The 15,131-nt window shown below is 39.0% G+C and overlaps 1 protein-coding gene across 2 annotated transcripts in view; it reads right to left on the bottom strand.

Annotated features, from left to right (window-relative positions):
* The window catches only part of CSRNP3 (cysteine and serine rich nuclear protein 3), a 55,748-nt gene that overhangs the window by 20,816 nt on the left and 19,801 nt on the right, over positions 1-15,131 (bottom strand). For both annotated transcript variants that reach the window (XM_034426608.3, XM_034426616.3), the window contains exon 2: positions 14,406-14,576. In XM_034426608.3, the coding sequence (XP_034282499.1) occupies positions 14,406-14,553 (148 nt within the window). In that variant the 5' untranslated portion in view covers positions 14,554-14,576. The remainder of the gene's footprint in view (positions 1-14,405; positions 14,577-15,131) is intronic.

Below are 15,131 nucleotides of genomic sequence, written 5' to 3'. Positions count from 1 at the left end.
AAGTAGTGAAGAAAACGGAGCTCTCGTATTACTTCTTAATCTTATTGAAGCTAAAGCTCTGGTCTTTGTGAACTAAAATACTTTCCTAAGCCATACACTTCTTACACTACAATCTTTTCCTACTCCAGGAAATAGATTTTTGTTTTCAATACATAGATTTCATTTATATCTCCAAATAGCCTATTCCATTAGCTTCATAAATAATTCAGTCCAATGTCACAGACGTTCTATATTATTTTACAACTATTGTTGCAATGCTTCTGCTCTGAATTGCAACCTTGAACACGGTGTTGCATTTTCACCCCAACTCAGCAAGGTCAGTCATGGGGTAAAAGGTGGACTTCTGGGTATATACAATGTCAATCTGCATTGTTTTGAAACATGAGAATATGAAAAAAAAAATTTTTTTGCAAGCCCTGCCTATTCTCTTATAATATAAAAGCTTTGTATGTACTAAAACAGCGACCCCCAACCTTTGGGGCACTAGGGACCAGTTCTATGGCGAGATTTTTCCCTGGGCCAGAGGGGGCGAGGTTTTTTGTGCTGCCTGCATCCCGCGGATGGGGCTTCACTTGTTTGTGCGGCCCAGTTTCTGGCATCTATGGACCGGAGGTTGGGGACCCCTGTACTAAAACACGTTCAGCTTGAAATTCTTGCAAATTACAAAACTTGGTGGAAGGGGCGAGATTCACACATTCATGTAGTGACATATAGCATACGATCACAATAATGTCCCCAATCTTAGGTGGCTAGATACAAAAGTGAATGGAATTCCTGGAGCATTCATATTTGTGCCTCAGCAGGAAATGTAACAGTGGTTTAATGCACCCTGTAATTAACACAGCTGCCTGCAATTTCTGCAGGTTCGAATCTTACCAGGCTCAAGGTTGACTCAGCCTTCCATCCTTTCTAAGGTAGGTTAAATGAGGACCCAGTTTGTGGGGGCAATAAGCTGACTTTGTATAAATATATAAAAGTATGAAGGCTATTGCTTAACGCATTGTAAGCCGCCCTGAGTCTCCGGAGAAGGGCAGCATATAAATCAAATAAAAATAAAATAAAATAAATAAATAAAATTCCCTGTCATGGAAGCAACGTCAGCTGTAACCTCTTTCACACAGGTATCAAAATCCCAGAAGTTCTGCCTTGTTTTGCAACACTCTTTGCAAACTTGGTCATAAAAGCACAATATTGAAAAGAAGCACTCTCTGTCTTGGCAAAGTTGGATAATGGAACCCAAATCCATCACTGAGCACACTTGCCAATATATACCAAAAAAAAAAGGTGGGCCAGTTTTCAATTTCCCTGAAACACTTCATTAAGTTAAGGAGCTAGAGTCAGTCTGAAAATGGGACACTGCAAATGGAAGTCTATTAATGTTTATTGTAAAAATATTCGGACAAAATAGAGATGAAGATCTTTATGAAATTTCCTTCCCAAGTCATTGCAAACTTTACATTTGTCACAGATGAGCCAACAACTTTGCTTTGCAGCAAGAACAAAATCTGGAACTTTTTTGGGGGGGAGATGGCTGGTAGACTAGTGAAAAGTCCCCTTTGCAAGTGTGAAACTACACTTCTACCTCATCCATTGAAAACGAGGTGCCTCTGCATATCATCATCTCTTTTAACAAGATGCTCACTGACTTTCAATGTTTTTAAACAAAAAGAAAAAAAAACTTGTGGGGCTGCCCTGGAAACAGCGAAGGATCGGTCTGCTGTGCCTCTACCAGCAAAAACGGAGCTCAGGAGGGCCATAGGTAGCCATTGGGAGCTCCGTTTTCACTGGCAGAGGGTTGCAGGAGGCCATCGCAGCCAGAAACTGAACTCGGGAGCCTGTTTTTGCTAGCAAACCACTCGGGCCACCACAGGTGCCCCCAACACGGGTGACAACGAGCTGGCCACGCCCACCGAGGCCCCCTGAGGTCAAACCCAACCCTGATGCAGCCCTCAATGAAATCGAGTTTGACACCCCTGCATTAAATGTTTAAACGTGATGAAAATTTTAATCCTTACAGATTCAGTTTTAGCACTTTTTATTTATTTATGTGGGAATGGCTATGACTGAGTGCAAAATGAAGTTTGCTCCCTAAAAAAATATGGCTGATTCATGCTCTCATGTTTTATGCATGATTTCGAGCTCGCTGAGATCTTCCAATGATCTCCCATCAAAACACTTATTTGGGGGTTCATACGTGATTGGTTTCAGCACCTGGCGTTTTTAGCACATGCACTGGATCCAACTGTTTTTTTTTTTTTTTTTTTTTTAAATTTGATTTATATGCCGCCCTTCTCCGGAGACTCAGGGCGGCTTACAATGCGTTAAGCAATAGCCTTCATACTTTTGTATATTTATATGTTATTTATTTAGTTGTCAAATTTATATGGCCACTCATCCCAAGTGACTCTGGGCGGTATACAATAAAACCGGCGATTAAAACATTCCATAAAAATCAGTGCAAAAGCAAGATCATAAGAGGGAAGATAGGTGGTCCTCGACCTATGACCACAATTGAACCCAAAATTTCTGTGGCTAAGTGAGACATTTGTTAAGTGAGCTTTGCTCCATTTTACGACCTTTCTTGCCCAGGGATCACTGCAGTTGTTAAATTAGTGACACACTTGTTAAGTGAATCTGGCTTCCCTGTTGACTTTGCTTGTCAGAAGATTGCAAAAGGGGATTGCGTGATCCCAGGACACTGCAACCCATAAATATGAACCAGTTGCCAAGCTGCTGAATTTTGATCATGTGACCATGGTAACAGCCGCAACAGTTGTAAGCGTGAAAAATGATCATAAATCACTTTATTCAGTGTCGTTGTAACTTTGAACGGTTGTTAAATGAACTGTTATAAGTTAAGGATTACTTGTATAATACAGCCAGCTCCCAGGCCTTCCCATTACCAGGGGATCCCTAGGCTTGCTGGAAAAAACCCCCTATTTTAAGGGCTTTTCCGAAGGTCACAAAGGGTAGTTCTGGAGAAAAGTGTCTATCGGACATTTCAGGAATCAGATTTTCAGCTGCTCTTACATAAAGAAGTTCTTTATTGCATCTTTGGCAGGTAAATTCTATCAAGATTTCCAAAAATAGCCCAGGGAATTCCAGAGTTAGGAGAGGGTGCTGGAAAGTGGGTGCGGAGGAGGGAGAAATGTGTGTGTGTGTGTGTGTGTGTGTGTGTGTGTGTGTGTGTGTGTGTGTAAGGCTAGTTAAAAATAAACCTGCAGTAGGAAAGGAAAGCCTGTATTGCCGCATTTGTGCAAATCTTAGTGTGAATGACTGTCAAACCCTTTGAACTTTTTCAAGCACCTTTTTTTAACTGTAAAAAGAAGTTACTCAGTTACTAAGCATAAATAAATTGAGGTTTGCCTGGCTGAGATCCAAAGTGTGAACACTTCCCTCCCCCAATTCCAGCTATTTTCTTGATGTCAAAAGCATGTTATAATAAATGTAAGCCGTAGGGCTCCTTGACTAAGTATGGCAGGTTTTCAAACTGAGGGTGATGTCATTTACTGCTCTCACAAAAACAATTTAAGAAGAAATATAATCTTGAGGCTAAAAAGACTAAAAACACAGAATACAGGTCATCCTTGCCATACAACCACAATTAAGTCCAAAATTTATGTTGCTAAGTGAGATAGTTAAGTGAGTTTTTCCCCATTTTACAATCTTTCTTGCCACAGCTGTTAACTGAATCACCACAGTTGTTAAATTAGTAACACGGTTGTTAAGTGAATCTGCCTTCCCCATTGACGTTGCTTGTCAGAAGGTCACAAAAAGTGATTATGTGACCCCGAGGTTCTGCAACCTGTCATAAATATGAGCCAGTTGTCAAGCATCCAAAAGTTGATCATATGACACAGGGATGCTGTAACAGTTGTGTGAAAAATGGTCATAAGTCTTTTCAGTGCCATTGTAACTTGGAACAGTCACTGAACTAATGGTTGTAAGTCAAATACTACCTGTATAATACGTTGAAATGTGAACGGAAAAAACAAGAAAATTGTGTTTAGATGGATCATGGATGAAATTCTCAAAATGAGGGAAGCGACAAATTTTTAAAAAAATAACCAACCGTAAAGCAAGTTATGAATGAGATAGAAGAAAGAATGTTTTCAAGAACAGAAAGATATGAAGATGTACAGTGTGAAAAATTGTCATAAATCACTTTTTAAAGTGCTGTTCTGACTTTGAAGAGTCACTAAATGGGACTGTTGTAAATCGAGGACTACCTGTATTTTGTAATTTATATCTATCTGAAATAGGTTGTTTTACAAAGCGCAAACCCAAAGAAGGTAATTCACAGATAAAACAATAAAAACAGTTTCTAAAAAAGCAGACAAAAATAATAAAATTAATAAAAGCCAGTAACAAGAACAAAACTGAAATTTTATTCAGTTCAAGTCAGAAAAAGGTGCAGTTGCATAAAATACAAATCAAACCACGGTCATGGGAAAAGGATAGATTTTGAGAGCTTTCCCACAGATTCATACTTTCCCCACAATAACAATCATGTGAGGTGAGTTGGAATGGGATGACTTTGGATCAGTCTCTCTCAGCCCAAGCAACCTCATAGGGTTGTTGTGAGAAAAATAGGAAGAGGAAAGAGTATTAGGTATGTTTGTTGCCTTGAGTTACTTATAAAGTGATAAAGGTGGGATAAAAATCTAAAAACAAACGAATAAACAAACTTTGTAACTTCCATGAAGAAAGTGTTCTCAGGCTATTTAAGAGAAGTTCCTCTTTATTCTACTCATTAACTTGTCTGTCCTATAAAGCAAGCAAGGAGGAAGTGTATCCATTAAAGATCTTAAGGGCCACACGGGCTAAATCTCATTTTTCGCATAATTTAGCTCAAAGAAGCATAAGGTTTTAAAGATTAAAACTAAGGTTTTAAATTTGGTTGCAAATGATCCAGCAAGCAGCACAGCTGGCACAATCAAAGTGTCACAGCCGCTTTAATGAGATGAAATTTTCCAGTGGGAATCTCACCTTTTCAAAAGGGCCTTCATGATAACAATCCCAGGAACATTTACCTGGATAAAAGATTACTATCATCTTAAACACATATAGTTTTTTAAAAAAATCAAATCCAACAATGGCACACTTCTACCAAATTCAGACGTGGATGTAAATCTTTTTCCAAATATGGTTTTTCTCTTGTATATGTAAGAGATGCCTTAATACAGTTAGACAGCTATGATTGATGGGAAGTCTGTAAGAGCTTAGGAAAAGGAATCGGAACCCTCAAGACCACGAATTCAAAATCACAAGGAGCTGAATGTGTGTTTTTATACCTGCATAACAAGGTCAATATTATTGAACTGAACTGTATGTGGACAGCAGACCTTCTATGTTGATATCTGCAAAGTCAAATTCGAATGTCCCAAAGGTTTCGCTTCTCATCTAAGAAGCTTCTTCAGCTCTGACAGGATAGTGAGGAATGGAAGGATTTATATTCCTTGCAGACAGCTAGTAATCTGCATCCTTTTAGAGGGTCTTTGAAGTACTTGGAGGTTTATCTGTGTCTTCAGGGTTCCCTGAGTAGTGCTCCTGGTTCCACCAGAGCTGAAGAAGCTTCTTGGATGAAAAGCAAAACATCTTCAAAAGAAAAAACAAGAAAGTCCAATTGCCTCATGAAAAAAACCTTTGGGACAGCCATGACCTGGATGACTGAGAATCTCTACAGATTCAAATCCGAATGGATTTTAAATACTCATTTAACTACATGATAGCAGTGTTCCAATATCTCAGAGGTTGCCACAAAGAAGAGGGAGTCAAACTATTCTTCAAAGCACCTGAGGGTAGAACAAGAAGCAATGGGTGGAAACTAATCAAGGAGAGAAGCAATTTAGAACTAAGGAGAAATTTCCTGACAGAACAATTATAAGTGGAACAACTTGCCTGCAGAAGTTGTGAATGCCCCAACACTGGAAATTTTTAAGAAGATGTTGGATAACCATTTGTCTGAAGTGGTGTAGGGTTTCCTGCCTGGGCAGGGGGTTGGACTAGAAGACTTCCAAGGTCCCTTCCAACTCTGTTATTCTATTCTATTCTATTCTATTCTATTCTATTCTATTCTATTCTATTCTATTCTATTCTATTCTATTCTACAGCGTTATCTTTTTGCAAAGATATGTTCGCGTATTCCATGAATAATAATTCTTCTGACTCAATTTCATGAAAGGGATTCCCAGGGTCCTGGGATAGTACTCGGTTTCTCTAAAAAAAAATATCCCCTGATAATAAGCTCAATTGGGCTTTTGAGTGCATACACTAAAATAAGCCCCCCCCCAAATAAGCCCTCCCTGAAAATATTTAAACACATGCGCAGCCGATCCCCGCCATTTCCTCTGGTTAAGATTAGGGAGGCAGAGCTGGAAATCAGGTAAGACGGCAAGAGGAGCCCCATCTTGCTCCACGCGCCCCAAATTAATAAGACATCCCTGAAAATAAGGCCAAGCACTTATTTCAGGGTTCAAAAAAATATAAGACAGGGTCTTATTTTTGGGGAACCATGGTAGGTATGTGACACTGTTCAGTCAAGCCTTCCTCAACTTGCTACACTCCAGAAGAGCTGAACCATAAAGGGCCTTCCATCAGTATTTTGTGTGTACCAGTTCTGGAACAGGAAGCTTTGCTTTCAGTCACACATGCTCTTATCACCCTTGGATAGACTACTATAACTCTACATGGGCCAGTCCTTGAAGACCTTTTGGATGCTTCATCTGGTTTATAATTTAATTATTAGAGTGCCTATAACTGCCTATATAGCACCACTAATGCAGATGCTGCATTGACTATCAGTCAGCTTCCAGTGCAATACAAGGTGCTGGTTATGTTTAACGCCTTATGCAGGTAATATAGACTTACAACTGCATTTGGGATCAGAATTGCCACTTCTAGGCAAAGCGGTTGTTAAATGAATTTTTATGACCTTTATGACGGTTCTTAAACAAACCACTGCGGTTGTTAAGTGAATCTTGCAGTTATTAAATGACAGCTTCCTCCATTGACTTTGCTTCTCAAAAGCCAGCTGCGAAGGTTTCAAATGGCGATCCAATGACCCCGGGATTCTGCAACTGCCCATAAATATATGCCGGGTGCCAAAGCAACTGAATTTTGACCACATAATCACAGGGGTGCTGTGATGGTCATAAATGTGAGGACTGGTTGTAAGTCACTTTTTTCAGTGCTGTTGTAATTTCAAATGGTCAGTAAATGAATAGTTGTAAATTGAAGACTATCAGCATGCCTTAGGACTTAGATATCTCTAAGGCTCCTTTCTCCCAGCTGGCTAGGGAATTCTGGGAATTGAAGATCTCCCGGCTTAAAATTGACAAGGTTGGAGATCCCTGATGTACAGGGATCTGGTGATTGAATGTTCTCAATTATGACCCCCCACTTCAGCAAACATCTAGATATTTGAAACATGTCATGTGGCATTTGCAAAATGTTGTAAAAAAATGGTTCTCTGGAGAGGCATTTGGGAACAAAATCTATGCCTGAATTGTGACCCATCTGTTGTTGTTTATGTTATTAATTTTTCATACTTTAATTTATATAACTTTGTAATTTGCAAGCCACTCAAAGAGTGGTCTAGGGCAAAATGTTAAAACATGCACACAAATAAATAATTAATTCCCAGAATTCCCAGTCAACAGACTAGCAAAGAATTTTGGGACTCATAATCTCAACATATCTGCAAGAGAGCAGGGCAAAACACATTGGATTAAGAAAAGAAAAAGCAAACATAACAAAAGTATTTGTTGTCATCTAGATCCTCCCAGTTTTTGTAGCCCAGATATGGTAGCCTTAATTAAATATTTGTATCATTAGGTACAGTGGTACCTTGGTACTCAACTGCTTTGAAGTTGAGTTTGCAAGTACCAAACTCATCAAATTTGGTACTCAACATATTTTGACACGAGAATTTTGTCTGGGTGCTCATTGTTTGTTTGGTACTCAACACATAAGCTACAACTTGTCAGTGTCAGCTGCCTTATGACTTACTACATTATTCCTTATGGAAAACATTTGTTTGTACTCATCATTTTTTGCACTCATTGCACCTCCCAGAATTCATTAATGATAAGTATCAAGGTACCACTATAAATATATTCCTGATATTTACAGTGATACCTTGGTACTCATCGTTAATTCTAGTTGTTTCACAATTGTAGCCATCTATTTATCTATGCTTCTGAGGATGCCCAAGCATTTACTTTTTATTCAGAAACTGTACTGCATCCTAGAGGCTTATTCCCAAAATGGATTGATTTTAATTCTATAGATATTATTTCCTCCACAGTGAGCTTTATAATCTGTATTTCAATCAATTTCATATTCCCTTACCCTAAATGTGTTCATTTCATGTACTAGAGAGGGTCATTTCTTAAGATGAAGAGCATTTTGGATTAGGTTAACATGCAAGATTCATAAACAACATCGGATTTAAATAAGATTCATATTGCATAGGTCTTATGTAAATAAACATATATGCAATGCAAATCAAGAAGAAGCAGAGGAGAGAAGGCTGTCCGACTCTCTGAATGGCATCTAATATCACCGATTACAGGATTCTGCTGGTTTGTCTATCCAGACAAGGGATACACGACCATTTTTTACAATAGTGACATTCTTGCTTAGTTGACAGATTCCAACTGATGGCGCAGGGGAATGTATTCAAACAGGAAAGCATTTGTCCCCTTGTCTTATTTATATACCTGCATGGAATTATTAGCTGCCATTCAGAATGCTGAAATACAGTGGCATCAGAATTCTCATGACAGCCAGCTCTTTTTTCTCTGCGACAGCAAATGGGCAGCCTTAAAATCAATTAAATAAATAAATAAATCCCAAACGGATGCTCGGAATCACCAATAGGCTTGAGGTGAATGAAGTGAAATTTCGTTCAGAGAAAGAACAAATTTTAGTAGTTGACAATTCAGCACTTGGGGATATCTAGAGACGACTTGGTTTCCCCTTGAACAAACATGATAGATTGTGCGTAACTTACACTAAAATCTTATTTTAGATGCTCAAATGGTAAATATGGCAGCAAATCAGTCTAGACTGGTAAAGAAGCTGTTTTCAGACATAATTTGTTGTAGCAATTCATGCTCATATAAAATCCAGATTAAATTAGAGGACAGTAGTTTGTAATTTGTAGCAATGGGGTTACATTTAATTTGATGGGTCTTAGGGTCTCCTGAGACGTAACTGGTGATGTTATGATACCAAAGAATGGACAGAGGGTTTTTTTGAGGGATCAGATTTGGAAGGAAAGTTTAAAATCAGTAAAATTCAGAGACTCAGATAGTCATTTTGCCTCCTAATTGTCGCCTTCCTTCCTTCCTTCCTTCCTTCCTTCCTTCCTTCCTTCCTTCCTTCCTTCCTTCCTTCCTTTCTTGTTTCTCTCTCTCTCTCTCCCACCCTCCCTCCCTCCCTCCCTCCCTCCCTCCCTTCTTCCTTCCTTCCTTCCTTCCTTCCTTCCTTCCTTCCTTCCTTCCTTTCTTTCTTTCCAGAGGTTTTTAAGGAGTGAAATGAGATGTAAGAGAATCTCAGCAAGCGGGAATTTATGCAGGTACACAGATACTACAGGTCTCTGCATAAGATGCAGTAGCTCCTAGACAGTTTCTTGAAATATCTAGATTGGAACCCAACCTAAACAAATTTTCTTGCCATTTTTTTAAAAAACAGCATAATCATGACAAATGATTGCCTCCCCACTCAAAAACAACCTTAGGAAATCGTGATAATGTTTAAATGCTGACATCTACGCACAAATGATATGTTTATGACATCCGAACTATGCATGTAAGCTGCATCAAACATGTCATGACATTCTGATGCACAAATCATTGCTGGGCACTCTTTGTCTCCTCTGAATTGCCATGTATGTATGCAGAGCTGTGTAAGAACAATGAGAACCGAGATACCACTGTAAATATCAGGAATGTAATATTTACAGTGGTACTTCAGTACTCATCGTTTGATATTTACAAAGATTTAGAAAAGCAGCCACAGTTAGCTACATATAATAGCAAGCAAAAGTGTCTGAATTTGGCTTTCTTCCTTTTTTGACTTATCTTTTAGAACTTCAATCATATGTCCACATAACTGTCACACTCAGTGGGGTTTACTTATGAAGGACTTCACTTCTGAAGGGCATTAGTGACCTTATTTATTTACTTGTTCGACAGACAAAAACAATAATAATAAAGAAAAAATATACAATGAGATGTTAACTATAATTGAGGACATGCTTGGATTAGAACGGTGATGGCGAATTTATGGCACAGCGCATGCACAAAGAGAACCGGTGGTAACACCAGTTGGAACCCACCACTGGATGGCACCATTTATAATATACCATAATTTCAATACAAATCTCAATGGAACCTTATGTGGCAACTTACCTGGCAAATAGTGCTATTTACTGTAGTTGCCAAGTTAAGATTCTTCTGCTACTCAACTCAACTCAGCTAAACTCAACTCAACTTAACTCAGCTGTGGCCCCAATTCAAATGACATTATCGTAATCTATAGCTAGACATAGCTAAGTATGTTTATAAATTCTGTTCCTCCTTTTATAACTCATCACATTGTGTTTTTCCTTCTTACTTCACAGTAGTTTTGCCAATACATTTCATTGTACAGCTTCTTACCAAAAATATCCCACTTACTCCTACCTTTACGTGGATGGTTATCGTCTTGCCACTCCTTTCTATCCTCAATCAAAAGAACAGAAAAATAATCATATAACTAATCAGACCATTGGTTCCTCTTCTTCAATACTGCTTAGGCAAGAAGTAGTTACGCTGTATCTCAAACATAAACATAACCACCTTACTCAACATAGTAGATTGCCAAGGACAACAGGATGTAAATTATAACAATATCTGGAAGGCCAGAGCGACTCTACCCTACTAGTAGTGCAGGGGTGGGTTCTAAAATTTTGTACTACCGATTCTATGGGCGTGGCTTATTTTGTGGGCATGGCTTGATGGTCATGTGACAATTATTTAGGATTTAGCAGAGGTACTGGTCTACCAGGCTTTTAACTGCTTGCACAGCTGTACCGATATACCCATTTATTTTTTGCAGGCACTGGTCTACCCATTTATTTTTGCAGGCACTGATCTACTCATGTATTTTTGCAGGCACTGATCTACTCATGTATTTTTGCAGGCACCGGTCTACTCATGTATTTTTACAGGCACTGATCTACTCATGTATTTTTGCAGGCACCGGTCTACTCATTTGTTTTCTTTTACCACTGATCAGCTGTAGGGCAGCCTTTTGAAGCCCCATGGCAAGAGTTTAAACAGTTTTTTTCCCTCTAGCTTTCAGTTGGGACTCAGGAGGCAGCAATAGATTGGGGGTGGGGCCAAATAAAAGATAAGAATAATGCAGGGAGGGGTGCGGGGGGCGCAGGGGAGCGGGGGGGCAGAACCGGTTCAGTGACATCATATCGTCATTGCTACTGGCTCGGGAGAACTGGGCCGAACCAGGAGGAACCCACCACTGTAGTAGTGTCTCTCTAGGATTTCAGACAGGGCTCTATTCCTTCCTTGCCAGGAAGTAAGAGGAAATTCCACACAAATAACTGCTGTAACATTGTCTTCCTCTCCTCCTTTTCTCATTTATATTCACACACTAGAAAATTTCATCATTTTCTTTTCTTGCCAGGAAGCCATCAGAATTGACATTTGGTCTTCAATACTTTCATACTTAAGTGTATCTCCGGTTCGATTAAACTTTAATTATTAGATTAGTCTCATAAGCAGAAACCATAAACATGATTTACAGAGATGAGACCACATGAGTAGGATTCAGATGACTGGACTAAGTTGCCTTTCTTAGATTTTGCAGAGCCAAGTTTATTTGTATGAACTTTGTGCTTAGCATTTGATTACTCACAATTTATAATGCAAAGGCTATAGAAGGACAGGCCTCTTGCCCTCACTCAACCCATTAAACTGCCATACAATAATAATAGCTTATTGAAGTTATTATTTAAATTATAAACACTGATGAAAATAGTGAATAAGCAAATTAAATATTTTACCATAAACTAATATAGATAAATTATTGCTAGGTTGCTGCACTTGGGTCCAAGGTCTTCTACTAACCCTATTTAATTATTTAAAGTTCAATGGATGCTGCCCATTTTTCTAATCAGAATACAGTATTCACATCAGCCAGAGACAGAAAATATAAAATACAAATGGCTTAAACTAACAATATCCATGAGATTAAAGTATACGTAAGACTTTAAGAAGAGCATCCTACAACATTCTTTGCAGATCATGCTTTCTGTGGCTCAGACAACCGAATGATAAATGAAACAGCTGAACAATCATCTGAAAGGCAAATTTTGACGCAACTTAACAAAAGCCATCTTGGAGGCTCTTTTATATTCTAGAGCAGTGGTCCCCAACCCCCGGTCCGCGGACCGGTGCTGGGCCGTGGAGTACCTGGCACCGGGCCGCACAGCGGCCGGGGGACATGAACGCTGCAGCGCAAAGGCTCCTGGGCCGTGCGCAAAAGCTCCTGGGCCGTGCGCAATGGGCCGTGCGCAAAAGCTCCTGGGCCGTGCCCCCACCCCTGCGCGCGCTCAGCGGGCCGCGGCGATAAAAAGGTTGGGGACCACTGTTCTAGAGTCTAGACCAGTGGTGGGTTGCCCCCGGTTCGAACCGGTTCGCAAGAACTGGTAGTAAAACCGGCGGGAGGCCCCGCCCATCGCTCCAGATGTCATCATTGGCGATCTGCGCATGTGCAGAAGCAAGGCGTGCGATCCCGTTGCAAACCGATAGTAAAGGTAAATAAAACCCACCCCTGGTCTAGACTGGTTTCATCAATTTTGACATCTGTGGACATCAATGTGCCTGCCATCATCTTAGTGTCTGCTAAACTCCCTGACCAAGTTATTATTATTTTTTTAAATGGAAATAAACATGTTGCAAATGAAAGCAACAGTCTTAGTACCTAAACTGTATATCCAACAATGACTCCTGGTGCTACACAGATCTTAGAAGCATTCTTCGTAAATAAAAATGGTAGCTGGATGGAAGCTAGTGTCTTTATCTAAAGGTGCACCCACTTGCCCAGATAAAAGGCAAAGTCAGCTGAAGTCTTGGGAACATGCTAGGATGGATGTTAGATGTATTGTGTGGAACCAATTTGCCTTCTGGGAATGAGTGTTTTGAGACTGGCTATGTCCACCGTGGCAAACATTTAAAGAGTGCCCATTACATCATTTCAAAATTCCAAATACAGGCATCAGTCTTAAATATTATAAAACAACCTTGCTGGTCATGTCTGCCTGTCACAAATTTGATAGATAGCATACCTCCCTTTTTTAAAAATATATTTATTAAATTTTTCCAACATTTAAAACACAAATTTACACTTATTTGCACTTACACTAAGTGCAAATTTACACTTATTACACAGCATTTCCATATCAGTATCAATATCATCCATAACATTCATATTTACATAAATTCTATTTCTATGGTTCACTATCCTATATTATACCATCGTTTAAATTATAATAATATCTACAATCATATTATCATCAATATTATATAGTTCTTATATATTATATATTATATATTATATTTTATATATCTTATGCATTAATTTAATCCAATTCTCAAGCCAGGTATACCATCTATTCCAAATCTGATAATACTCAGATTCTTCTCTCTCTTTCAATTCCATAGACAGCCTATCCATTTCTGCACACTCATATATTTTTCTTATTATCATTGGTTCTGAAGGAATATCAGCCTGTTTCCAATTCTGCGCAAAAACAATTCTGGTTGCCGTTAATATGTGTAATATTAAGTATTGAAATTTGTTACCCCTTTTCCAATCTAAAACGCCCAAAAGAAATAATTCCGGCTTCAATTTGATTTTTTGTTCAGTTATTTCCTCCAACCATTTTCTTATCTTATGCCAATATTTCCTGGCCTTGGGGCAAGTCCGCCACATGTGGTAGAAAGTTCCCTGTTTATAACCACATGTCCAACATTCAACAATTTGAAAACATCTTGGCCAGTCTGTCTCGTGGTAAATGCCAACGGTAGAACATTTTATAGAGGTTCTCCTTATATAGCATACCTCCTTGATGATCTGACGAGTTCACTTCTTCACATGTATGGCTCTGACTCTTGCAATCTAAAAATTCCAATCTAAAACCCAATTCATGCAAACAATCTGCTCCATATGATGGAAAGCACCCCCCAACTGCTCCAGTTGTGTGAGTTGTCAGCTCTGGTACTCAAATCTATTTCCAGTACAGTAAAAAACTGGGTGAATACAGAGGAAACCATAGGCACTGACTGTCATTGTCTATAATGAGGAAAGACCCCTTGCAACGTAACTGTAGTACTTACGGGTAAAATGATTTGAAGTGGAAGGGTTGACACTATCCCCACTCTCAGCACTTTCGCTGCTAGAGATGTCATCATCTGATTCCCGCACAGAAGAACAGGGTGAGGAGCCATCAACTTCTTCAAACTTCCTCTTTAATATTCCACTCATAGCTGCACTACTGTCACATGTACCTGTAATGGGAACAGACCGCAATGAAGCCAAGGAACTTCTGACTGCAGACTAAGCAATTAAGATCTTGAGATTTATCCTCAATGAATTGTCAGTAGCATTAAGGTATGTGTACCAAGGACACTTACCGTCCTTCCCTCCTCCCTCCTTTTATTTTAATTTTTAAAAAAACATAAGCCTCAAGCACTAATATTTGGACCAAGAAAACTTACTGTGATTTCCCCTCCTTTTAATTTAAAAAAAAAAAGTAAACTCTGACTACTGAAATAATTGCTGTAAAAGCTATATTTTAAACATATATCTAAATTAAAATACCCAATGCCATTCACATGGTGGTTCACTAAGATTAGTTGCATGCAAAACTAATCCTTGAATCAATGTTGGTGTTTGTGTGTATGTCCCAATAGTTTAAATTTGGGTTTGAGTTCAGATCATTTTTTTTTCATGTACAAAACAGGCTTTGTTGATTATTTCAAAGAGTTCAAAGGTTCTGAAATGAAATACTTCTGAATTACCAAAACAGCCTATTGCAATGTAGAAAAGAAAGAGCGGCATTC

Source organism: Pantherophis guttatus, chromosome 1, assembly GCF_059756535.1.
Source record: "Pantherophis guttatus breed Tessera chromosome 1, ASM5975653v1, whole genome shotgun sequence".
Taxonomy (NCBI): Eukaryota; Metazoa; Chordata; class Lepidosauria; order Squamata; family Colubridae; genus Pantherophis; species Pantherophis guttatus.
Note: the sequence above shows the minus strand (reverse complement) of the source record. Positions and strands in the feature narration are given on the sequence as shown.